Source organism: Argopecten irradians, chromosome 14 (assembly GCF_041381155.1).
Source record: "Argopecten irradians isolate NY chromosome 14, Ai_NY, whole genome shotgun sequence".
Lineage (NCBI taxonomy): Eukaryota > Metazoa > Mollusca > Bivalvia > Pectinida > Pectinidae > Argopecten > Argopecten irradians.
In genome coordinates this window covers 14,887,093-14,913,473 of record NC_091147.1, presented here as the reverse complement: position 1 = coordinate 14,913,473, position 26,381 = coordinate 14,887,093, and the positions used below count along the sequence as shown (strand labels likewise).

At 33.7% G+C, this 26,381-nt stretch overlaps 3 protein-coding genes across 3 annotated transcripts in view; all 3 read right to left on the bottom strand.

The window, feature by feature from the left end:
- Nucleotides 1–4,137, bottom strand: part of LOC138307952 (ras GTPase-activating protein 3-like) — a 31,488-nt gene extending 27,351 nt beyond the window's left edge. Inside the window, exons 1-4 of the mRNA XM_069248891.1 lie at nucleotides 4,056–4,137; nucleotides 2,679–2,796; nucleotides 915–1,008; nucleotides 505–606 (exon numbers count right to left, since the gene is read on the bottom strand). Coding sequence (XP_069104992.1) covers nucleotides 505–606; nucleotides 915–1,008; nucleotides 2,679–2,796; nucleotides 4,056–4,101 — 360 coding nt within the window. The 5' untranslated portion in view covers nucleotides 4,102–4,137. The remainder of the gene's footprint in view (nucleotides 1–504; nucleotides 607–914; nucleotides 1,009–2,678; nucleotides 2,797–4,055) is intronic.
- A 3,164-nt stretch (nucleotides 4,138–7,301) lies between these two features.
- On the bottom strand, nucleotides 7,302–10,047 carry LOC138307709 (carbohydrate sulfotransferase 1-like). The gene is made up of 2 exons (XM_069248551.1): nucleotides 9,615–10,047; nucleotides 7,302–9,191 (listed from the first exon to the last, which is right to left on the bottom strand). The coding sequence occupies exons 1-2, from the start codon at nucleotides 9,680–9,682 to the stop codon at nucleotides 8,387–8,389; spliced, it is 873 nt and encodes a 290-aa protein (XP_069104652.1). The 5' UTR covers nucleotides 9,683–10,047; the 3' UTR covers nucleotides 7,302–8,386.
- A 3,234-nt stretch (nucleotides 10,048–13,281) lies between these two features.
- On the bottom strand, nucleotides 13,282–20,873 carry LOC138307947 (carbohydrate sulfotransferase 1-like). The gene is made up of 4 exons (XM_069248887.1): nucleotides 20,690–20,873; nucleotides 19,932–20,132; nucleotides 19,358–19,532; nucleotides 13,282–18,657 (listed from the first exon to the last, which is right to left on the bottom strand). The coding sequence occupies exons 1-4, from the start codon at nucleotides 20,760–20,762 to the stop codon at nucleotides 17,868–17,870; spliced, it is 1,239 nt and encodes a 412-aa protein (XP_069104988.1). The 5' UTR covers nucleotides 20,763–20,873; the 3' UTR covers nucleotides 13,282–17,867.
- Between the last annotated feature and the right edge of the window lie 5,508 nt (nucleotides 20,874–26,381).

The window sequence follows — 26,381 nt, the reverse complement described above, 5'->3', positions numbered from 1 at the left end:
AGGAAATAGCTATTTCAGCTCTAAAAGGAAGTAGTTACCTCAGCTTTGACAGGAAGAAGCTACCTCAGCTCTGACAGGAAATAGCTACATCAGCTTTGACAGGAAATAGCTACCTCAGCTTTGACAGGAAATAGCTACGTCAGCTCTGACAGGAAATAATTACCTCAGCTCTGACAGGAAATAGCTACCTCAGCTCTGACAGGAAATAGCTACATCAGCTTTGACAGAAAATAGCTACGTCAGCTCTGACAGAAAATAGCTACATCAGCTCTGACAGGAAATAGTTAACTAAGCTCTGACAGGAAATAGCTACCCCACAGGAAATAGCTACCTCAGCTCTGACAGAAAATAGTTACTTCAGCTAGTTCTGATAGGAAGTAGCTACTTCACCATTTGACAGGAAATAGTTACCTCAGCTTTGACACTTTCATAACAGCCTCAATATGATTTTCGTTAAAAAATTACAAAATAATAATAGCAATCAATAATATCAATCATATTTACCAGGACTTCGGAATCGGAGTCAGCCGGAACCAATGGAAACCAGTGATCCTTTCCTTGGTATTTATATAGCTCCTGTCTTCGGAGGGAAACTTTTCCTAAAACCTGGAACATAATTTTCATATTCTTTATCAAAATAAATATCATTTTAGAAGGTTCCTTTGACAGTGTAAAAGACAAAGAACGTTCGTAAATCAGGTCAAATCAGACCAACATTTTTAAGGATACACAAGACGTTTCCACAAACAAATATTTGCATAACTTTCCACCACTTAAATCACTTTGAATGTTGAGAAATGAAAGTTATATGACACTTTGCAAATAAAATACAATAAAAATATTTGAGACTTATTGTGTATTAATGGTATACATTGTTACTATTTTTGTCTCTTTCATTTGACATTATCACTTACCTTATTTGTTTTCTGACTGGCTTCGTAGATATAGAAGGAAAGGTATCGAAATTTATGTGGGATTTCTCCAGAAAATTCCTCACCATAAAATGGACTGAAAATTTAAAAAAAGAAAGAACTTTTTACAACCTTCTACAGACCACTTACAAAATCAGTATACAACAAATTAAAAGCTAAAATAAATCTTGATTTGGTTTTTGTCTTGCCATCAAATTGTCTCAAAACATTGTATTACTATTGTCTAGCCCTGATATCAATATATGGTAAGTTTAAGCAAGTTTCAAACAGCTTTTGAAGTTAGAAATGAATAAAATAGTACCTAAGAACATTATTAATATTGTCCCACATCAGTCATCTGACAGGCTTAGAAAGGAGTCTTTTTTGAAATTTTCTCTCTCTAAATGTTAAACTCGCTCAGCTTCAATCAATCATATATGCATCAAAATCAGAATTTTTTCATGTATCAGGTAATTTGTACAACTATCTACTTCTGGGCATTATACTTGCCCAATAGGAGATTTCAGAAAAGATGGCGATGACGTCACACAAAGGTGCATCCAGGCGCTCAAAGGTAAAACTGTGTATATCTGTACACATTAACATGGTGGGCACATCGCCGCTAGCGATGTTTGTTTACATTTTATTGCAATGAATAGTACGGCATTCTGAGAACTATTACGTTATTTTAATTTCAAAAAGTGTAAATAAAAATATTTAACAATTAATTATAGATTTTAACATATGGTATTCATATATTTTACTCTGTTTATACTCCATTTTTCGACCGCCACGAGAAAACATGGTCACCATTACGTATAAACATTGACAGATACCGGTATATTGCGACTATATCAACTTGATATTACAAATTAAATTCAAAGTTCCCCAAAACATCATACTGACATTTTAATATGCAATTACTGTTTTCTAAGTCTTACTTGGTAAAACGCCTATTATGTGTGATTATGACCAAATCAAAATTTGCTTTCGACAATCACCCTAAGCGCATGGCAGCTATATTAATTACAGTACTGCCGAGATTTCGTCCTTTTTCAGAGTCACAAAATTACGTATTCTAGATTTTTTTTTTTTTCAGAAATGGTGGAATTTAGTTTATGACATTCAAATGAGTCAGTTTATAGTTACTTTTAATCAAATTAAAAAAAAAACTTTGAGTTTTATAGGATTCTCAAAGCCGCACAATGTGTCCTGGTCGGCATTTACAGTACTAAGATCTGTATTCATAAATCTAAAAATAGTCTATCTAACATGAGTATTCAAATTATTTAAAAGTAACATCACTTAAATTAAATTTGATTGTTCACATAACAGCCCATCGAATAAAAGCGACTAAAATTTAAAAAGTAAACATTGAGGACCTGGATGTAAACTTTCTGTGACGTCACACCATCTTTTCTGAAATCTCCTATTTCTCAGTCAAACTGTAACTTTCTTTTATCATCCAAATAATCATATGTAAGTTTAAAAATATAACTTTCATCAGAAGATTAGATTGGAAACCACTCTGGGATTACAGCAGCTTTAGAAAACAAATAATGCTCCTTCCAGGCTACATCCTCGATAGTCCAGGGGTTACTATCAACGTCGTTACGACAATAGTTCAGGGGTGGATACAAGGACAGTGATAGTAACCCTACTAGAGTATTGAGGATCTCTGACCCATTCCTCTAAAAACAACTCGCTGTACATAGCAACTGCAAGTTACCAGAATAGAGTTTACAAGAAAAGTTTATAGTGTCCTACTTGAGGTCTTTTTCCACAATTTGTGTCCTGAAGATTTCTTCACGGTCGAGTTTGATAGCACACAGTGTGGTTCTTCCAGCATTCGAGACTGTGTGAGGAGGTAGGTTCTTAGCTTCCCCTAATTAATAAAGAGACACAGAACTAAATTTCAACACATGTACTATCTGTGATATAGTTTATGTTACTGTCATGTTATCATTATGTTCTATCAGAGTTACTCCCCTTTGTTTCATTTTGTCAGTACAGAGTGTATAATTTGTAATTTAAGTTATTGGTCTTGTTTCATACAGTATTTTTGAATAATTTAAGATGCTGTCTCTAGCAATTTAAAATATACTTCATCATTATCTGTAATCAATACCTGGGTTTCGAGATCCCAAAGCGATGTGGGTAAAGTACAAATTACCGTTGATTAGTCCCACCTTCCAGTGATTATGACATCACGAAACTCATGTCAAATGATGACGTCATGATCACCGGATGGTGGGACTAATTAATCCACGGTAAATTGTACTTTAACCACATTGTTTTGGGATCTTGAAACCCCTGTATTGAAGAAATGGGTTTTGTTTTGTATTTATGACTTATTTAAGATGCTGTCTCTAGCAATTTGAAATATACTAAATCATTATCTGTAATCAATACCAGGGTTTCTTGATCCCAAAACGACATGTTAAGTACAAAATTACCGTCGATTAGGAGTGCCACGATACAGTTAAAGAGTATTGTGATATATTGCAATATTGTACATGTGTTGCTATATCGCAAAATATTGACCCCTATGTGCTTAGCACTTGGATCAAAACTTCTGCATGACCCAAACTGTTATCCATCTGAATATACAAAATCTTAACTTTTGCATATAATTTCCATATAATGGTTAATTTAGAACTTTTTCATATAAATATAAAATCATATAGATCTACACATTTTTCATTTGTTGAATTGTCAAGTTTTTTTATTAACTATGAATTTCAAAACTCATCATCTTCGATTAATTGAAGGTGGTCCTCATTATAACGTAAACATTATATGGAGAAACATGTCATTATTTTATGGTAATTATAATTGAAAGTAGGCCTAAACACGTTTGCAAAGTTAAGCTATAATCTAAATAGCAGCTTTTCTTTTTTCATTCTGTCGTAAAATGAAGCTGTATTCACCATTTAACATGTCATGTGCAAAGCAAACACTTCAATATTGTACATCACATCCTCTGTTAGTGCTATTCGGACTAGGCTAACGTCTGGTGCCGAAACGTCTGGTGTTTGTGTTTTGAATTTTGAGACCAGTTTAACAACATTAAAATCACCAACCAGCTGATACAGTAATCGTTCGAAATTCATACTTTGATGTATATTTTACGATTGCTTTTACCTATTTTTACCCGGAGGCTCTCCTCCTCCCGAACTTCACTTGCCATCCCTATTTCTCCATTTCCGCGCTTAGTCAATAAGGAAGTAATTGATGAAACTATAAAATCTGAGCCGGATCAGGTAAAATATATCCGGAAGGCCCATAAAAAGCTATCTTGAAAATACAATAAAAAGAACAAATCTCGGATACTCTTTTCAAAATTACCATTTAAAATGAATTATCTCGACCGACACTAGTTTTATTTTTATTCATTTTTCATCGATACATGATATTGGTCAGATTGCATAGACTCGTGTGACCTTGTAATTTTTCAAAGTTCCCGGGAGGCATTGAAGAACGTTAACCGTGATCATGATCGTGACTTATCGTAGTAGATTCTATGTTAAACCTGCAAACAATATAAGGGGTTTTCCCCCATTTTTTGCCTTATATAGATCTATAGTCTATATATTAAGCAAATATATATATATATTTAGCGGACTAGAGTTATCGCTCTTGCTACATATGTTGTGTTGATCTAAGTTACCGTCATTTTATTTATGATAAGATGCCACAAAATTCGTTAAAATACCATGAACTTATTTTCATTTAATCACTATATTTTTATTAATTGTATTGAAAAATTAAAATTATTTATACGTCAATACATCAAGCTACAACCAGAGATAATATACATTTTGTAGATACATGTATCTACCGACCCTATTTTTTGCCAATGTAACCCTAAACAGACATATATTTTTTTGGCCTTACTACTACATGAACCTCTGCTACAACTAAGGATTTATATGTGGAACTTAAAGATCCTTGCTACAATTGAACACGTACAATGTAAATATAACAAATAACTTCGTTTTAAGATTTTCCAGATTCGTAATGATGACTACCAAATCAGTTATTACAACTGGCTTTTGAAAATTAGTACATGTGTTTAAACCCACAAAATATTATGACAGACATATTAACAAACAAACTATTGTACTTGACTCTCTGGGTCTCCTTCACCTCTAAAACCTGGCAAAAAGTCCTCTAAAAATGCTACCCGGCTGACGAATGGTATTTTTTCTTTATGAAAAAAAAAACAACAACAAAACAAAAACAAAAAACACACACACACACACACAAACAAAAACAAAAAAACACCAAAAAACAGGCGAGCAGGCGAATTAGTATTTTTTCTTTAGCAACATAATTAACTCAAATAAATAATTTTATATAATAAATAAATATGCTACCCCGCTGACAAATGGTATTTTTTCGCTATAAAAACAACACACACACACACAAAACAACATGAACAGACGAATTAGCATATTTTTCTTTAGTAACATAAGTTACTTTTAAACATAAATAATTTTATATAACAAATAGATATGATTCCCCGATGACGAATGGTATTTTCTCTATCAAAACCAACAACAACAACAAAAAAAACAAAAAAAACAACAGGAACACACGAATTAGTATTTTTTTCTTTTTTTTCTTTATTTACAAAAGTTATTTAAAAATATATTTGCTACACCGCTGACGAATGGTATTTTTTCTCTATTTTTCTTTAGTTACAAAAGTTACTTAAAAGTAAATAGTGAATATATGGTTAGTATCTTACATTACAAGATTTATTTTGATAAGAGACCTAGGAAAGCCGAGATGATGATAATTTAAGTGTATTTCATCAAAACTTGTGGGGAAAAACAGGTTAATTTTTTGACTTGTAATGGCAAATATAATATAACTTTGATGTAAGATTTCAATTGTGACATATATTGTCAATAATTTCAAAGTTATTTGTGTCATAACTGGGCTAATATTTTGACATGTTATATTTTCGTTGGTAATCTATACTGAAAGCCATAAACTGTGAAAATCATTCAAATGAACAGACAAACATGTACATTTTTGTATGATTCCATTTAAACCTTAGTTACAACACAAAAATTATATGCTTTTCACTTTTTTTTATTGCAATAAGTATGTAGATCAGAGAATAAAGTGGTACCGTGAGTTAAATGACTTCATCCCACTGGACCTTCAGCTAATTTTACATGGCAGTCAAGAATTATCTAAAGGAGACAATGGATAAATATTTCCGCACACTCAGAAATATATTAACGATACAAATTCTCTATCACCTACCTCTTTCTTTTCAAGTGTTACAATTGTGCAAGCCTTCCTAATTTTTTCCAACATATCTCTCTTCAGTACTTGATAAATTTGATATATTGTGTATTTGAAATAATTCATAAATATATATTTATATATATATATATCAAGGGCGTAGGAAGCGGGGGGGGGGGGGGGGGGGGGGGGGGGGGAGAGGGGCAACTGTCCCCCCCGTTCCCCAGGACGGGGGGGGGGCAAACATGTCTTTTTGCCCCCCCCCCCCCCCCCCACATTATGCTTATTTGAAAGAACAAAGGGTCCTCCTGCACATTTTTTGTACTTCATTCTAGAAAATTTTCCGCTGCGCGGAGCATTTCCTAAAATGTTCAAGCACATAATGTCAAACCTTAAATAGTAAAAATTCAATACACACGAACTAGACTAAAAATGTCCATCAAGGGATTCTATGTACTATTAAAAAAATGTCTCTTAAAAGATCAATTTGTTTATGTCTTAGCGAGACAATTAATTCGTTTTTTATGTTACACAACAATGTGCCGATGGTGTGAAGCCGGTATATTCAGATCGAGTAGGGTTGCATAATGTTATGATGACACAATTATCATTTCTAAATGCAGGTAGCTTTAAATCGGAAAATTACCATGTTAAGAACGCTTTATAATCATTAAAATACATCGTAAAACTCATCTCAGCCATTCTAAATCGTAATTTGTTTTTTCCCGGGGGAGACCCCCGGACCCCCTAACACCAAATTCTCGCGCTCGCAAAATCATCAAAATTCATTGTAAAACTCATCTTAGCCATTCTGAATTACAATATTTTTTCCCGGGGGTCACCCTCAGACCCCTAAAACACCAAAATCTCGCGCCTTCGGCGCTCACACGCTAATTTGGCCAATTTGCTTATTCGTTAATTTCCTTTTAGCGACTCCACTGCCTATAAATGTGTACAAGAATTAAATTTAATGATATATGAAAAATGTACATAAAGCATATATGGTTGGGAGTTGAATTAATCTCCTCCTGTAGGTGCGGCGGAGGGGGGGGGGGGTTACAAAATATTAAGGACCTTTGCCCCCCCCCCCCCATTACGTTTCATCTTCCTACGCAAACGTTCTATATATATATATGAACTGTTTACCTACTTTAACTTTAGCAAATACTGCGTCTTTTATCTTTCTCGACTCATATGACACTTGCGAAACGGAAATATCAGAAGGAAGGGAATGAACAAAGTGAAGGAAAACCATTGAAGGAGATATGATGAACATTGATAAGCCGAAAGTTGTGCGTAGTGGATTGTGTACTTGTGCCATCTGGGTCGAGAAAGATCATTCACGCAGTCTTAAACAATGCTTCTTTTTTAGTGAAAATGTCTTAACTATAATTTATGATAATATAAATGAAGGCCTCTGTCACATTTTTTTCACATACCTGCACCTTTTTACATCATATCTTTACCCTTCCCTTATCCACACTTTCACAAAATATACTATTTTATTGTTAATGTCATCTTGTATAATTTTGTATGTGTTACCTAATATTGTATGGAAAGGGCTTGATATAAGTTGGAAAAACTTATGCCCAATCCTATTGTACATATTTGATACAATAAAATATGTTTAAACTAAACAAAAATTATGCACTGCATTTTTTTATGCTGGATGTAGGTTTAAATGGAAACACGCCTACTAAAATCGCTTTACAATTACTAATCATACTGTAAAAATGTGAAATAAATTTGTAGATCACACCTTGGATTCATGGTTTGACCGTATGTACTCATTTCACTGCATTGTAAATGTAATTATAATTCTTTTTGACAGTACATTTGTACTGCCAAAATCATTTTCAGACGTTATCTATACTTGTAAGGTTAAAACCTATGCACTGTAATTATTGTAATTCTGAAAATGTGGGTAACTTTTGGCTGTGAATAATATTTCAAAATCCCTGCATTTCCAGATAGAGAAGAAGTATAAGGATAGCGAGGGCATAGAGAACGTAAGACATTACTCCCGTTATCACTCCGGACACACGGCATCTGTAGAGTTGTCCGTAGTCACACAAATCACCTTGGAAAGTAGAATGTTCCGAAAAAGCTTGCAGAGCCAACAGATGTGCTCGGAATGCTGTTCCCCAGCGCGCTAGCCTGCTCCGGTCATCGAGGTAATTGTTGCACATCACCTCGTTCATTAATATGCTCGTTTAAGGAAACATAGCATTACTTCTTCGAAGAGATATATTTAGATTTTGTAAATGCAATTGGCTCTTCACTGCCATATAACCAGTGTATTGGTACAGATGAGAGCACTCTTTGTCAACGTTTTTAACATCATCGAATCGAAGTTTTGATCTCCAAGCATTCATGGTAGCAGACGAATTGGAGCGATATGTACTGAACTGTTGAACGCGGTTATCAGGTCGTTTGTCAGATTCTTTCAATTTGTCTTCCGCATTCGCCATGTGCTCATTCATCCATGTCTCGAAAGTGCTTTTTGGCTGGAGACCCAAGTATTTAAATATTTGAAGGGATGTATCAAATGGTTTCTCCACTACTTGTTCGTATAATACTGTCTTTAATCTGTTGGGATATTTCGCCTCCAAAGATTTCCCTATTTTGATATCACGGTCATACCTACCACATACTGCCCGTGCAGGTAAACCCATGTCATTCCGTTTTATACAAAGTGCGGGAATGGTACGCATTCTCGATATTAGCATTCCTCTGGGGTCTCTTATTAGGTGAATCACTTTCAGTTTAGGAAACGTTGACATTAATAATTGCACTATGTCCATAGATAATCGGATAGTTTTCACAATCCTGGAGGCAGATTTACAATAGGGAATCATCTCTGATATGCACGTTTCAGTATCAGTCTCCTCATCGCATTTGTAACCAAACATCTTTGCGAAAGCATTTTTCGTGATTGAATGGAATTGGTGTAGATCACAGTTATAAAATGCTTTGAAGAATTCCATTGCATTGTTGTATTCATCCTTTGACAACGGGCTGGATAGAAAAATACAATTTTAGCAGAAAATACACTATTGAAACAGATAAGGAAGCGTATCCTTTTGACCACTTATAAATAATACAAGAATCGGAAAGCTTTGAAAATACGCTTCGCAAAAATATGTCATGCTCGATAACATTTTTTACCGAAAGAAAATTATATATCCTGTCTGTTCTTTGAAACCAATATGAAACCGAAGACTTTTTTCAAAACATCGCCACTTATTTACCAAAATGATTTACAAAGCACACACAAAATTAAGAAGCTTATTCGATAACTGAAAATTGTAAACACTAAGAAAAAAGGAAAGAAAGCAAAACATAAATGTAACGACAACAGATCACCACAATAAACAGTTACTTTTGTATGTCGCAAAAAAGGTGATGGAATCCAGCGACCTCTAAAGTATACTGACGTACCTGCAGGTATCGTTGGCAAAGCTACACATGCCCCGCTCTAGCGACATGTAGTTGTTTATATTGTCCATGCTATATTTGACAGGTTCAAAGGAGTAAAGTGCTCTTGGTACCTGTTGAACAATATCTCCAAGGAAAGTGGACCCTGACCGTAAATAGGTCAACAATAACACCTGTAGCCCACCTGTAAGTAGGATGGTTAGAATAATATATACTTAAAAATTATACAAGGCATAGACTACTGTACAAAATCAATTTTCATTCGCGTGCGATTTACTTTCGCGAATTTTGCTAACCCAGTTAACTCGCGAAAGTTTATCTCTGCGAATTGATAACTGCATCATCTATATTGATAGGAATACTAATGTTAATATTCTCGAACTTGCTTTGAAATGGATATCGAGAAATTTAATGGCCACGAAAGGACGTTTGTTTACAGTAACGCAACTATGACCGTATCATGCTAACGATTATTCATTTAACAAAGCACACAGAGTATGCACATGAAATACCAATTATATTTAAATATCAAAAGAAAATTCATACGATTTTTTTTGTTTTCATGAACACGAAATTAACTTACCACCAATTCATTCTCCAGTTTATATGTTGTTGCGATATAAAATTTCATTTAACACGTTTCAACCCATTTACATGAAATTACAAAGTGACACTTTCAAAAGAATACAAATCTTCATGCAAATGATTATGACGAAATCCAACACATTTATTTTGTTTGAGAGACTCTAAGTCATTGTTGTGATGTATATGTAGAAGAAGGGAAACAACAGGGAACTGTTGGTCGAGTGCATTAGTTCTCCATGGTTTCTCTTCTAAATAGGCTCAATGGTTGGACTATTTCTAAAGTACATATAAAATTCATAACCTAAATCCCTATGTAGGTACTATGTATATTTAAAAACGAAATCGGTGATAGGGGCTAATATTTATCTTTGTACAAAAACACAAGCAGGCATAGAAATATGATATAAAGTACCTAATCTCATTCTTCCGTGAAGAATTTATAATGGAATGGTCGGGTCTTAACAGAGCCTCCTGAATGTGTCGTTAGGGGTGCATGATATAGTTGACAGTATAGAGGATATACAAAAATGTGAAAGGGAGTTCAATATAATATCGAAACTTCCATTCATCGTCGGAACTCTGTATCAGTAATGCCACTTGCCTTCGGACTTTTCAGAATCATTGAAACGTCGGTTAAATGGTGATAAAGTTACTTTATTCGTGTCTGTTGCGTTACTTGTGTTCGATTCTTGTCCTGTTTCCATGGCAATCATTGTCGTCGAATATATAGTGGGCTCATCTGAAAAAAAACCCATAATGTATATACTATACAGAAACATAACTGACATGTGTAATTTGCCCCTGCGATATCATAATGAACTAGTATAAACTTTGATTTTGAAGATTAAAAATGTGTCTTTAGGGGTGCGTGAGTAAAGATTACAGACAGTTAAATGTTATTCGTCGTCGGTAACCCACGGTCGATAAGTGTAGCTCAGTGTAGTGCATTCAACAGTGGGTCTCTAACAATAGTTTCCATTCAACATAATGTTTTGTATAAGTGGAGCTTAATCATTAGAATCATAAGGCTAGGAATAGTAAAAGACTTTCTCAACGACAGTGTTTTATATGTGGTGAGTTTGGTCATGTGTCTTATGAGTGTTCATTTAAACCGGGAACTAATACAACATATCTTCAGACTTTTCTGAATCACCTAAAGGTCCGTTACGTGATGATAAAGTTACTTTACTCATATCTGGAACTTTAGTTGAGCTAAATTGTTGTCCTGTTTCCGTAAAACTCATTGTTGACGAATGTGTGGTGGACTCCTCTGTGAAAACAAAATGCAGTGAAACTCGGTTAATACGAACTCGAAGGGACCGAGATAAAACTTCGAGTTATCCGAGTGTTCGAATTAAGCGAGTACTTAATTAAGTCTACTGACGATCTCTTTACATGGTAATATATCTACTTGTTCCGTGTCGTAAACCGATGTGAGCGAAAAAGATATCAAAATCGTCGATGGTGGTTGCAAAATTATAACAATTAAACCGAAATCAATCCAAAATATCGATTCATCAACTGCAGTTACAACAATTTTTCACGCACATAGAAATAACAGACATGACTTACGTAACTGAGACACGTGTTCATAGGAAGTTGTGTAGAAAGTAATTCTGCGCATGTCAGCTCATGATCATGTATAGATATACTGTATAGAATCAACACGTTATTGTCTTTATTGGTATTTGGTACTTAGTATTACCGTATAGACGGCTATTCTCACCGGTCAAAATTGTCGCAATTTGGACTAAAAATTAGGGCCCAGTTGTTCAAAGGTGTAAGCTTAATCGCAGTTTATCGGCAATTTTCAAATCAAGATAAAATAATTTCTTGTTATGATAACTTTACAAATTTGTATAAGATTCTTACTAACTCTATCATTTACCTACTAACTCATTTTAGTGAAGATATGACAACAGGTCTTATAGCAAATGAGAAACGAAAGTTTCACTAATCAAGCTAATCAGTCTTTGAACAACCGGACCCAGAAAATTAGATATAAGTGATATGGCTATAAGGGTATATAAAATTGTTATAGCGAAAATGTTGTCCTTTTTATAGTGCTAACTCACTACAGCATGACACCAGAGATACTGTAGAACAACCCAACCCAATACTGATGGCAAAAGATTCTTAAGGATTGGACGATCAAGATGAATAAAAGGATTTATTGGTTTTTTAATCACCATTTTATCATTATCACCAGGCAATATTGCCTTTTTATGATTATATCTTCAGAAGCACAAGGACATTATCATGCTTTTATATACATTGTAAATAGAGTATTAAAACACAATATGATATATTAGGAAATTGTAAAACGATAACGAATCTGTTTATATTGGGGTTTATTGTCCAAAATGTAAAATGTTTGTTTAGTTAAACATGCTTCTAGTGGATTATTTTAATAATACTGTGCAGTAATTTTACTTGCCTTCCAACTTTCTAGGATCGTTTAAACGTTCTTGAAATATTGACGATTCTCGGTGTGGGTCGGTAGCCTCCATCTTCACTGGGTTTGGTTTTGAGTAAAGTTTAGTAAACTCAACTAAGAAATGAAAATATTGATACTTATCACGTATGGTTTATAATGTGAAAAAATGTTTATTTTCAACCACGAATGCAGAATAGAGGTGTGAATATATCAATAACAATATATAAACATGTTATTTTATTCAACTAAATTTTACGGTCAACGATTCCGTCTTTGGATATTACAGAGTTAGCTCCCTTGCGGGTTAGTATCTATTGTGACGTCATTATTTTGTGACCGCAATTCACGTCGTTTTCTCCGAAAATTATGACGTTACGCTCGCAAACACATGACGTCACAATCAATACCTACCCACAGGGGCAAATACACTGTTTACAAATATCAATGCAAAATAGTTTGCATCTACGAAATATCTTCTTTCATTGTCCCGTATAACTGTTCGCATCATATTATGTAATCGTGTTCGTTTTGTGTGTCTTGATAACGGGACAGGTCGCCTCGGAAATTTGACATTTTGTTTTTGTCCACACGGTTAGAATTACTTCTTTGTCTCATATCTACGAAAAAGAAACAAGACCTCAAACCATGAATGAATGACATGTTTAATAATATGAAAACACAAATTGATGCTATTAACGAATAAAGCATTGCTATCAATATAAGGCAACCATCACGTCGTGAGGGTCAATGCTATTTGTATACAGAATAGAAATCGACTTGTTTCACAGGCTTTGAACCTTAATATATTCATCAGACGTTAGTGCTCTTTTCAATCCTGATATAATTCTTCTTTTTATTTTATCTGATCAGCTATTTTACAATTCGCAACATTTTAAATGCCCTTAGAAACACCATTTGTTGGAACGAACTTGCCTACTTGTTATATTAATGTGGGTTTAGAAGTATGTCATTGTGTTTTAAATGACGCTGACTTTCGATAGGCATTAAAATGAACTAAATAAATAAAATGGAACGAGTTGACAATAACATGTAACCAACGGACCATAAAACATTAACGTTGAACGAGGTTATTAAAGATGCTTCACCGCCAACAGAGCATAAACGAGACCATTCGTTTGAAAAAAATTATGTCATAACTTGCTATAAAGTTTCTGTATATATGTGTCTAATTATCACAAAAATACATACATGTACAAAATAATTGTTTTGCTTTTGGTACATGCGCAATCAGTACTTCATTCCATATAGGGCATCATGCCAAGGGCTTTTTTGGGACGCAATTCATTTGTAATATTTTTACCTTCGAGTAAATTTTAAAAAAATTGATAGAGAAAAATACCATTCGTCAGCGGTGTAGCATCTTTAAACTTGTTCTTTATACTTACAATAACACACAAATGTGACTGTTGATATCACTAGTAGGAATCCAACCGTCGTTTTACGTGAACAATTCATTTCAAAAGTGATATAGTATTATAATGCATCACTCAAACAGCTATAAACGCCAAGCAACCACTACATAATATATGGAGTTAGTTTTCCATCTTGTGTCTTCAGAATGAACCCGAGTGTGTTCTATGCTTATTGATAGACTAATAAACACATTACAGTATCATCCAATCTCACATTGATTTGATTCTTATTGATAACAGACGGTTTGTATTTCATTTAGCCAGAACACTTTGCCATTAATGTACCTACAAACGATAACACTATAGCCAACGGTTAAATTAGTTATACTGCACTTTTAATATCACCTATATGATGTGTCATTACAATGGTCAATATAAATGGTCGATATTTTCAAATGAAAATGTGATAATTGGTTTATAACCTATGTTGCGTATAGTAACTATGTTCACCTCAGGACATATACAGGTATAGGTAAACTCCACCTGGATCAACCTGCCTTCGGCAATAAAATAGAAATGGAAACGCCAACACCATATAATGTAAATGCAATTACTTATGTAGCAGATTTTAATTGTGATGTTGTCTCATATCAGGGTATGTAAAGCAAAAATATCATCAACACGGCATTTCTTTATTTCATCCACAGTAGTTACCTCATTCAAGATATCATCAAACAAACCATCATTTAAATTATCAAAATGTTCTTCTAGTATTTTCTCCATCGTATAGCTCGTCGATTTTATTATCAACGTTTTTTTCTCATTTAAATGACCATCAATATCATTTAATAATGCCCAAAATGCTTTCGGGTTACGCTTTGCAATGTGTCTTATTTGATTCTGTTTCTTCTCCTTATGCATTATGAATTTTTATTTAAAGTTTGTCTGTAAATTTTGCTTGCGTATTTTAGTGTTGATTTATTGTCTAAATGTTTACAAAGTTTATATTAATTTTGTGAAAGCTTGTTTATGTTCAGAGACTGAAGCTTGTTCTGTTGCTATATACGTTGACTATAAATAATAAACAAGAATGACATGTTAAAAGGTCATTTATTAATGATATTATTAATTCATACGAGTTTAATTGAAAAAAAAAATACTTGAATTTAAGATAATGACAAACATTAATTTTTTTGCCGAAATGAATTATTGTAGATGGGGTACAAATTATGGCACCGATGATGACCATATGATACATATTTGGGTGAAGGCCCACAATATGTGGGTATTATCACCCTATCCAAAGAGATGACCAACGGCTGTAATTCCTATCTTTATACAAGAGCCAACAACACTGTATATATGGATACGGATATTTGAGAAAAATAATTCTTATTCTTATAAAAATAACTTACACAAATGCATTTATTTTGGCGAAATAAATTATACTTAGCTGCATGGAATTCTTTTCTCTTTTCATGAAAATCATTTCTTAACTATGTTTTATTATTGGTTTGATCACTAATAGTAGGTACAGAGTTATCGATATCGTTGGTTGTAATAATGTCGTTCTCCTTCTCAGTTAATGATTTAAACAGTTCATTTAAAATATCAAATTGTTTACAGCAGTGTACATAATTATAAAAAGATTGCTACGAAGCTTTTAATTTTCATAATGGGAATGTAAACCGAGATTAAAAAGTTGCTTTCCGTTACAACACTTATCGTGACCTTATGCACGATTTAATTAAAAAAATGTTAATTTTCATAACGCGGGTCGCCTGATGTTTCCCGACGTCGTCCTAATTACTGCGTGTTTGTTGACTATTTGATTGGTGTTGTAACCTCATCTGAGGCCATCGATATCAATTTTATATACATTTTATTTCATCAATTTAATGTCTTGAGAGACTTTTTTTCGGGAAGGCAGTAGGCCTTATAAACTCCATAACAGAAAAAGATATTTAAGGTCGTACTTATAATTCAATCTTTTCCGCTGAAAAAACTCTCTTGAGGCAGTATTTTTAATATTAGATTTTTAAGCCGTTTTATCAGCCAATCAGAAGCGACATAACAAACTATGACGTCATTTTTAAATTATGAGATGGAAAAGTAATGTTTTGATAAACCAATTGAAATGGTCATTACAGTAAAGTGTTATTTCAAAAGATTTAACACATTAAATGCAAAAGTTCAAACAAATGTTTTGTCAACTTCCATGCCCTACTAACCTCTACAAAGATTTCTTTCTACCTTCTTCCGTTAAGCCAAAGAACTCGCTTCCGGACATTATAAAATCTAATTCATCTATAACCTGTCTCAAAAAATCCTGAAAACTGATATCTCAACTATCCCCATATACTATTATTAATGTAAAAGAAGACATGGTCAGTTTCACCACTTCCGCCTTAGCATGCATTGCAGTTCCCTAAACTCTCATCTATATTACCGCAATCTTGTAGGTAGTCATCACTGCTCATGTTAGCCATCGGGCGAAACTTCAGAACATTTCCTTATCCGTTGTCCAAGTTATCAACAAAAAAGAATGATATGTTTTAGAAACCTATCCCATGACTATGATGTTAGCATTTTACTCAATGTTAACATTTTTGATACAATTTAAAATGTTATGAGTCGCTCGAACCGTTTCAAGAAGATATAAATACACATGTATACATCAGTACTATCTTATAATTAATATCAAAATCAATCTTTTCTCTATTCGTATATGGGTTATATACTCAGACCCGTGTTAGTTTTACTTAACATTGAACTACATAATCTTTTTAACAAATCTCTAGTTTCGTATGGTCGGAAAATATACACCATTTTATTGTACCCGATCTCTGCACCCTTCCTTTTTCCTAACAAAGCACCTTAGCACCCAAAGTAGGAATAATCAGTACCGTCCAATTCAATCTAAAGATTGCGTCCAATTGCTTATGTGTTATATATATGGTGACGGATTAAAATAAGTGCATTGAACTTGTTTCTGAATCCAACCTTTCATGACTTTGTACTTTGAACCGTTTCTTTATTGAATAAACTATTATTTAAACTAAATTTTGAAATGCTGAAAAATCTTTTTGGAAAATAAAGTATTTTTTAAAAGTAATTTTCTTTGTCCAATTTTATAAAGCCATTGTTGTCCAATAATGTAGGTGGTACTGGACGATCGACATGCCACGATAATGTATACTCCAAGCATCTGAAATGTACTAAAGTCAACGTAAGCTATATTATGATGTCGCGTGCATTTTTAACACGCATTTGCTTTGTTTGGTAGTATGTATTTCGGTATGTGGAATGTTAAAATCATGTGTTGAGGATCTACCCGATTAATGCATTGGTTCAAACACATTTTGAATGCTAAAAAATGAAAATACGGTATCTGTTAAAAGTAATTCCCTTTGTCCAAGAGCATTTATGACATTTGGTTTTGTAAATTACCGGTGACGTTGAAGCATTTGAAATGTCGCAGATTTAATGTCGTTTTGACAAAAACCATTTTCAAATGAAATTTACTCACAAGGGTTTTTGAAAAGATACACAAGACTAATAAAATGATATGGGATATATTCATATACATGGTCTATTATACATTGTTATAAATTAAATAAATTATTAAATACAATATCAAAATATGTCATCGTATGTACATGTGAATCTTGAACTATAAGTATAGAGATCTTTTTTTATACTATAATCTGATATTTGTCAGGACATCAAGCCGTCTCTAGTTTGGTACGTCAGACTTAATTTATATTATCGAGATTGAGAGATAATTGAAAAACGAAGAAACATAAAAAAAATTCTATTTGTAATTGCAAAAAGTATGAACCTGAAATAACTTCGATTATGTTATGGAAATATTTCATTTTTCTGTCGAAGAGATATTTTCATATCTTGCAACTGAGCTGGATTCTCTACCGCAAGATAGCCGGTGTATTCATACAAATAAGAACATTCTTTGTCGATTTTTACGACATCTTTAAAGTCTAGACGCGTTCTCCACCCGTTCATGGTAAGAGAAGAATTAGCTCTGTATGTACTGTACGCGCCGGAGCGATTATCTGGTGGCTTGGCGGTACTTTGGTCTCCCGTCATATGCTCCTTCATCCAATTATCAAAATTGCTTTTGGGTTGTAATCCCAAAAAATTAAATATTTGAAAGGAGGTGTCAAGTGGGTTTTCCACAACCTGTTCGTAAAGCACAGTTTTGATTCTGTTTGGATATTTCACACCAAAAGACGCGGCTATTCTGATATCACGGTCATACCTATCACACACTGCACGTCCTGCTCTAGACATACCTAGTTGTTTAGTACCAATGCCTGGGAGTGTTTTCATTCTGGAAGCCAACATACCACGTGGGTCTCTCAAGAGGTGAATCACTTTTAGGTCAGGAAACATGTACATTAAATCATCCACTACGTCCATGGATAATCGGATAGTTTTTAAAATTCTAGTTCCAGATTTGCAAACTGAATTCATCTCTGATAGACACTTTTCTATTTCTTTTTCCTGGTAGCACTTTGGTCCTCCCCATGCTAGTTTCTTCAATACACTCTTAGGTAAACGTTTTAAATTACATTCGTAAAATTCCTTGATGCTTTTCAGAACTTCGTTGTATACATTGTCGGGAGTGCGGCTGTATGTAAAATAAAGAATATTATATATTTATAATCCTCAATTAGAATATTAGGGATGGAAAAACGTATGATGCAGTAAACAACAATATGGCTTCATCCTTACCTTATATGTAGAATACAACACTGTACATTTAAGCGTTTTTCTCGCTTTCTTTGATAAGCCGATTCAAGTGTAGGACACAATTTTGTAAAAGTGTATCTCCAGTATTGAATCACTGCATTGCATGTATATATATCCGCGCGATAGTAAATCCTAATTCACAGTTTTCTCCATTCTTATTAAAATTTGAGTGCGCTTAAATAAGTACGTTTACATTATTCCAATACAACAAGCACGTGGGTAGGATTATAGCTAGCACTGAGCTTTGAATTTGGAATTATTTTGTGAGATTCGTCAATTGCCACAAACCGCGTACTGTATATAGCATAAGGTATTTGTTGTTTTAAGTAAAATCATAAGGGTACAGATCGCGAAATTAAACAGTTGTAAATAAGCCGTTCAGCAGAATAATGGAAAATAAAGTCACCACGAAAATATTGTGATTTACAGTAAATATGTTGATGATCTCACGAAGAAAACAATTTCAAGTGAATACAGGAACGAAAAAAATTACACAGGCTTGAATTGACGCTTTTGTCATTCAACTAGTATGTCTTGAATATAAATTATTTTGTTATACAAAAATCATATCTACTCACCTACAGTTATCACTTGAGAACAAGCACGTGCCTCGCTCTGTTGATAAATAAGTTTGGTCGCGCATGAACGGTCTGATGGGCTCGAACGAATATATCGCATTGGGCACCTGCTGCACAATCTCCCCAAGAAAACTTGAACCAGACCGCAAATAGGTCACCAATAATACCATAGATCCTATAACAAAAAGTAAAGAAAGAAAAAAAGAAAGATGATGTAAAAAAAAAGTTCCTATTTAATTAAGATGAATCATCTATCAATGTCATAAGAAATAGCCGAGGTTTCAACCAACAGATTTTATTGTTCTGTTTCTGTTCTACCTAATGTTTAGAATGTATCGTTGTTTATTTGGCTTTCAAATTTATCAATCAGCTTATTTATAAAGTTAGTGTTTTTATAATGAATTACTACTATACTTCGGAAGCCGAATAGGACCACCGATATTTTTTCCTGTTATTACAAGATAATAATAATAAAACACTTGTGAAAATCTTTATTATCTGACAACAGGGCACGTGGTTTAAATATCGTATTTAAAGTAAGGAAAAACAAAATTTGATATGCTTTATCACTCACCTTTGGATTCTGATATAGCGTCGAGACGTTCCTTGGATTTTCCAGAAGAATTCTTTTTTTTATTTGATGATTTGTTTTTACTCTCAACTTTTGTTATCTTTTTTATTTCAGAACTTGTGGGTTGTTCCGTTTGCTGTAGTTCCGTGGTTCCAATTTGAACTGTTTCGTGAATCGTCGGTTTTGTCTGTATAGTATACTCGTCTGAATGTATTATAAAATGTATCTATTACAATGCTGTAGATGCGTTTTGTTTTCGAAATGACAAAGTACTAAGAAAACAAGAGTGGTAACTAAAATAACGTATAATTATCAAATAATTTGCAAATGTACTTAAAACAATAACCAAAAGGTATTACATTATCATGTTTTCCCATCGATTGCTTCATAGTTCATGGTTAACAGTAATTGGATATGAAATAATTTATCTTCACTCTCAATGTTAAACCCTACTCCAATTATGTAAATAGTATACCAGTAAGGGAAATATTAATTGTTATGCATGGAAATATGATAATATATTCATAGACACAAAGGATGATGACGATAATATCCAACTTATTTACGCGTGGGATTTAATTTTAGCGTATTTCGAGTGAATAAATATAAATATCCGCCAATATGTCAAAAGTACAGGTCACAACTAAAGACGTCTAAACGCGACAATAAATCGCCCCGGAAAAGTCGTTAGACTTCTAAACGCGAAATCAAGTCACCGCGAAAATAAGTCGGTAATAAAATAATTTTACAAATATACTTACAGAAACAAATAACACTGATTGTAAATATCACTATAAGTATACATTTCTTCCATCTGTTACTGGTTCCTGTCATTTTGGAGATATATTATATTTTCATATGTTGTATTCACACGCCCTACCACTCCACACTTTACGTGCGAATTCACATTTCCATTGTAACATGTAAGTAACATGTACAGGGATAGCGTGCAATGCAAATATTGATAACAGACGCCTCAGGTTGTATAACACAATTTCATTTCTACAGCGATATAATTATATAATCGTGAAAGACATATACAATAGACCAATCATTGCAAACGGTAGAATACTACGTGTGTTGATACCTGCGGCAAAATTACCGAAACTCTTCCTTAGTTAACATCGCTTATTCATAAACATATTGAACATATTTTAATTTTCCCGAGATATCAATACAGTTGACATGATCATATTTATTTTACAACTGTAGCATTGTACAGAGCATTTACAATATATCATACGTCATTTAGTTATATTGTCCAGTTCATCATCCCATCATTGGCAAATGAAAGCAATTCAATATTTAAGTATTAATAATGTTTGATCTTTAAAATGTTTTGACTAGGTCGAGAACAGGTACCCTTTTTCTAATGATACTTTTCCAGGCCTCTCCCAATTTTTATTAGATTAAAACGCATATTTGTATGGGTTTTTTTTGCAATCAAACTATTACCGCGGTAGCTATCTATTGCTCACCATTTTTTTTTAAATACCGATGATAATAATAAAAAACTATAACTTCATGGCATTAAGTTTTCGTTCTGTAGAAACTTGCTGGGTTTTTTCCTTTTTTTTTCATGGAACTATCAATATAAATGAAAAAAAGTGGGTTTTTTTTTATTATCATCGTTACCAAGATAACGTAGAAATATTTCTACACACGGAGAAAACTTAGCACATCCACTCGGTGTTTCCATTCATTGTGACAACACAATCTAGTCTACGTTGCACTTGTAACATTAAACGTATAGTTCTTCAGGGTGGCGTGCTATGGTCATCGTTCTTCTTGTAACTAATATTCACATCACTGTCGTTATATCCAAGCCTGGACTATGTCAAGGCAAAATTGAAGAGTCTGTGATTCACACAAAATGCCTATTTATCATAATCTGTCCGATATCCAGTGATTTCACCCGTGTAATATATTTGCATATGTCACTAATGTAATATGACCTGGAGCGATTTTCATTGGCTGGAAATTCATTGTGACGTCAGACAGAAACAATAAAATGACGTCAGGAAAAATGACATTTTGACGTGAAATTCTTTGATATGTAGGTATTTGTATATATGTGATAAAAAGTATCTTAATTTTTGCTTGCCACGGCTCGCAAAAATACAAACTTCTGAGACTCATTTCATAAAATCTCATATGAAATGAACACTCATGTAAGATCCTATATATCATATCTTAGGTGTACAGGAACATTATACATTTTATATATTACTGTTGACTCGCAAATTGTTGTAATGTTTGTAAATTTTGACAAAATAAGCAAAAAATGTAGATGACCACATGGTTCAGTAAATATTTCTAAACAGTCACGCCATTATGTATTATGCATTATGCATATTTTGCCAAAATTTACACACATCACAACAATCTACGAGTCAACAGTGACATCAAAGGTTAGGACGGATGCGGTTGACTGTATATAATCTAAGTTATGTTCAAGTACACCCAAGAAGTGATATATAGGCATAAAAAATCACTAGTTTAAACGGGATCTTAAACCTTAAGTGGGACTAATTCACGTACCACGTAATGATATTTGGGTGTGCTATTGTTTGTATTGGTGATGGAATGACGTCAAAAGATGGTATCCCGCGCTAACGTCATTTCAGCGGATAACGTTCCATCACCACTGGAGATACTAGTCCCGCACAAAAGTTAACGGGTATCACGTGGTACGAGAATAAGGCCCATTATAGTACCACAGAGATTAGGAACGGGGTAACTCGTTATCCAGTTTAATGTGACCCGGTAAGCTGTTTGGTGTCTTCTATGAGATAGCACTATATATATACCGTTGCCTAACAAAACATATAGACACTTATATACGCAACATATTGTGTACATAGAAAGCCGTCCTTAAATTACTCTGACTTTTAAAGGAATTTAATTTACCTAACAAATCAGTCCTAGAATAGTGTTAAACACAGAAACATGGCAACACTAGATGTCGATCAATAGTATATCTTGTATAATATGAATTTAAGGCAAAGCCTCAGAAGAGCGCAGCTACATATAAAAAATGTAAATATAGTTAGGATTATAACCTCAGAATGAGATTAAAACTGTTTAAACTTGTAGTCCGATCATTAATGTTTAGTAAATGCTATTCTTCAATATTTGTGTCTAGCAGTCGTCAATATACAGTTGAAAGAAATATTCAACTGGATTATTTCATTTTTTTCGATCTTGTTTCTCTCCAATGCGGAAAACTTGGCAACATGCCATGTATCAAAATTACGCGGGAATATGTGCCGTCATCTTTGGCATCAAGCTTCCTGACGTCACGGTTGGCGGTGCCGTGCGCTTGACAACACACAGACAGTATACCATTTTGACTTGTACATTTATTGTGTCGTTATTGTCTTTATGTAGTTATCTAAAACTACTTACAGTAATTTCAAAGTGTATCCTGATGGCACGTTTTGTCTATAGAGAAAATTTTAAATCCCGTCGTGCTGTTAACGAGAATTAAAACATGGCTGCCTGCATGGAGGCGCGAGACTTTTCCCGCAGAACACGATTTCAAAGTCCAAGGGGTACTGGAATGTATTGGATTCTATATGCTCACACACGTGTTATGGTTAGTAGAGCTTCGCTCTACGCGGCCTTCGGCCGCGCAGAGAGCTGCGCTCATCTTTGTGTTCATGCTTTCATTGACGCTCGTCAGATAAGGTAATATAGTAAGGTATAGCTCTTTAGTTTCCGAGATTTTCTCTTCGACATTAATCTGCAGGTAGAATTGACGATTTTTGACAGTTGTAATTCTCCTACAAGGTCCTTTCATTTTATTCACGGGTATTTCTTTCATCAGAAATTAATTTGACCACGAGTATAGCTAAATTTTTGGCCGAGAATAAAAAATCAAGTATACTGTATCTTGCTTGTATTTTAAACATCACATATAATTTTGTCACATAATATCAAAACGTTCATTCTAACACATTTCAAAGACAAAGTGTGTTCCGAATTTTCTTTTAATGTTCAAAACTCTACTTCAGGCAATCACAATAAAATAATACTAATATACATGAAAAGATTAGATCTTTATACGAAATATGAAATAGATAAAATTTCATCTTATCTATCACAAACTCACAGAAATACAATGGTTGCGAACATGAGTACAGGCAAAGTCTGAACGTTATATGTGCCGTCATTTCCTTTCCCTACCAAAAGTTACAATGTACCAACATTTTGAGAATCACGATAATTACCAATAAGAGCTACAAATGAATTTGGCAGTACTGCCGAAATTCACTATATTTACGTCTACAGTACAGTAAAACAGACCGTGATGCCACGATGGTAAGATGTGGTCGACACTTTTATTTCACATTTTATCAGTGATGCAGGTATTTTTTTCATCTAAACATAAGGCATAAAAAGAATTTTACAATGCATAAATACTTGTGTTGTTTATAATGTTTTAAGGCATCATACATGGTTGTCTGTCCGTTTGAATGGTTTTCTTGTGTTTTTTTTTGAGTGTTTGAGTGTTTTTTGGGGGCCGCGGTGGCCGAGTGGTTAAGATGTACCGACATATTACCACATGCCCTCCATCTCTGGGTCGCGAGTTCGAATCCCATGTGGGGCAGTTGCCAGGTACTGACCGCTGATCGGTGGTTTTTCTTCGGGTACTCCGGCTTTCCTCCACCAACAAACCTGGCACGTCCTTAAATGACCCTGGCTGTTAATAGGACGTTAAACTAATCAAACAAATGAATGGTTTTCATAGCTTAATTCATCGCACGTTATGGTTCCAATAGATTAATGAAAAAAGACTAACATGTGAAAAAAAGTTTTTTTTTTTATTATTTATGGCACATAATGTATATTAAAAACAACACAATATATAATAATAATAAATATCATCCTTGTCCATCTTGCTTCGCACTAGAGGACAATTTTACTACACAAGTACACGGCAAAGGAATGATATTATTTCTTAACAGATATATCTGAACATCTATATGAATTGTCGTAACAACAAATAAGAACGAAGACAGTAAAGTAGCTATATTCTGTATTTGCATATTACAGAGTTATCTGCCCATGCGAATAGGTATTGATTGTGACGTCATGTGTTTGCGAGCGTAACGTCATACTTTTCGGGAGAAACGACGTGAATTGAGCCCACAAATAATAACGTCACAATAGATATCTACACGCAAGGGAGGTAACTCTGTAATATGCAAAGATGGAATATATATACAGATAAAATGTATATGAATAAACAAAATAAAGATAACAAAAATATATAAAACAAAAGGTAAACATTCTGTGTTTTAACTCAGTCGTCAATTTATAATCATTTCATTATGACCACGTGATCATTCATTTCCCATTAAAATAGCTACATATATACAGATAACAACAAATAATGAAAATGAATAAAAAAATAAATCAAGTGAATAAAACAGGTAAAATCTCGCCCCCCATTCTATAATCATTTCATTGTGACACATGGTCATTACCCAAAAGATAACTACTTATACAGATAAAATCCCTATAAATAAAAATGAAAATAAATGATTAAAAAATCTGAAGATGAATAAATAAAATATAAAAGTAAAAAAAAACTCGCTCGCCAATGTACAGTTATTTCATCATGACCACACCGTGATCATTGCCGGAACATAATTACATATACAGATAAAATTAAAATAAATAAGAATAAAAAAATAAATAAATAAATAAAAAGAATTCAGATGGGTGAAACAAGTAAAACATCGTACTAGGCCTTCGAAACGTTACACTAGAAATGTCTGATGAAGGTGACAGTGTACACATCATACTATGCCTTCGAAACGTTACACTAGAAATGTCTGATGAAGGTGACAGTGCAAACATCGTACTAGGCCTTCGAAACGTCACACATATTATATACACTTTCCACAGATTGTGTAACAATATAATTACATAAAACACGACAAAAGGTATTTTAAAAAACCGAGAGGATCCTTTGATTCATTCCACATTACTAAATTAGTTAGTGGTCAAAATATTATTAAATATGGGAGGATCTAAGTGATAGTGAGTGATCTTCGAAACTATCCGTATATATTACCGGGGATTTAAAGGGACAATTCAGTGTAAGAGAACATTAAAATGTGTACATATATCGGAAACAAACCAGTTCTAATGGAAATTAGATCAGTCGGTTTTACTGTGATATGCCTGAAAAGCCCATGGTTGTGAAATGCGTGTGAAATGTTCAAACTCGCTCGCTGTCCGCCATTACATGTTGTCCAGTCGAACATCTTGTATGCCGAACCCTGTCCCTTGCCCGTAGAGTAATGCAACTTTTGTCTAGACCTGTTCAAATCGCTCTGAGAGTAGTGTGTTTACCTTATTAAGTGAATTGTCTTGCCTAAAAAATCATTTTATGGCCTCCTCAGTGGTTATGTAGTTCGTTTGTTTAACGTGCGTGACTTT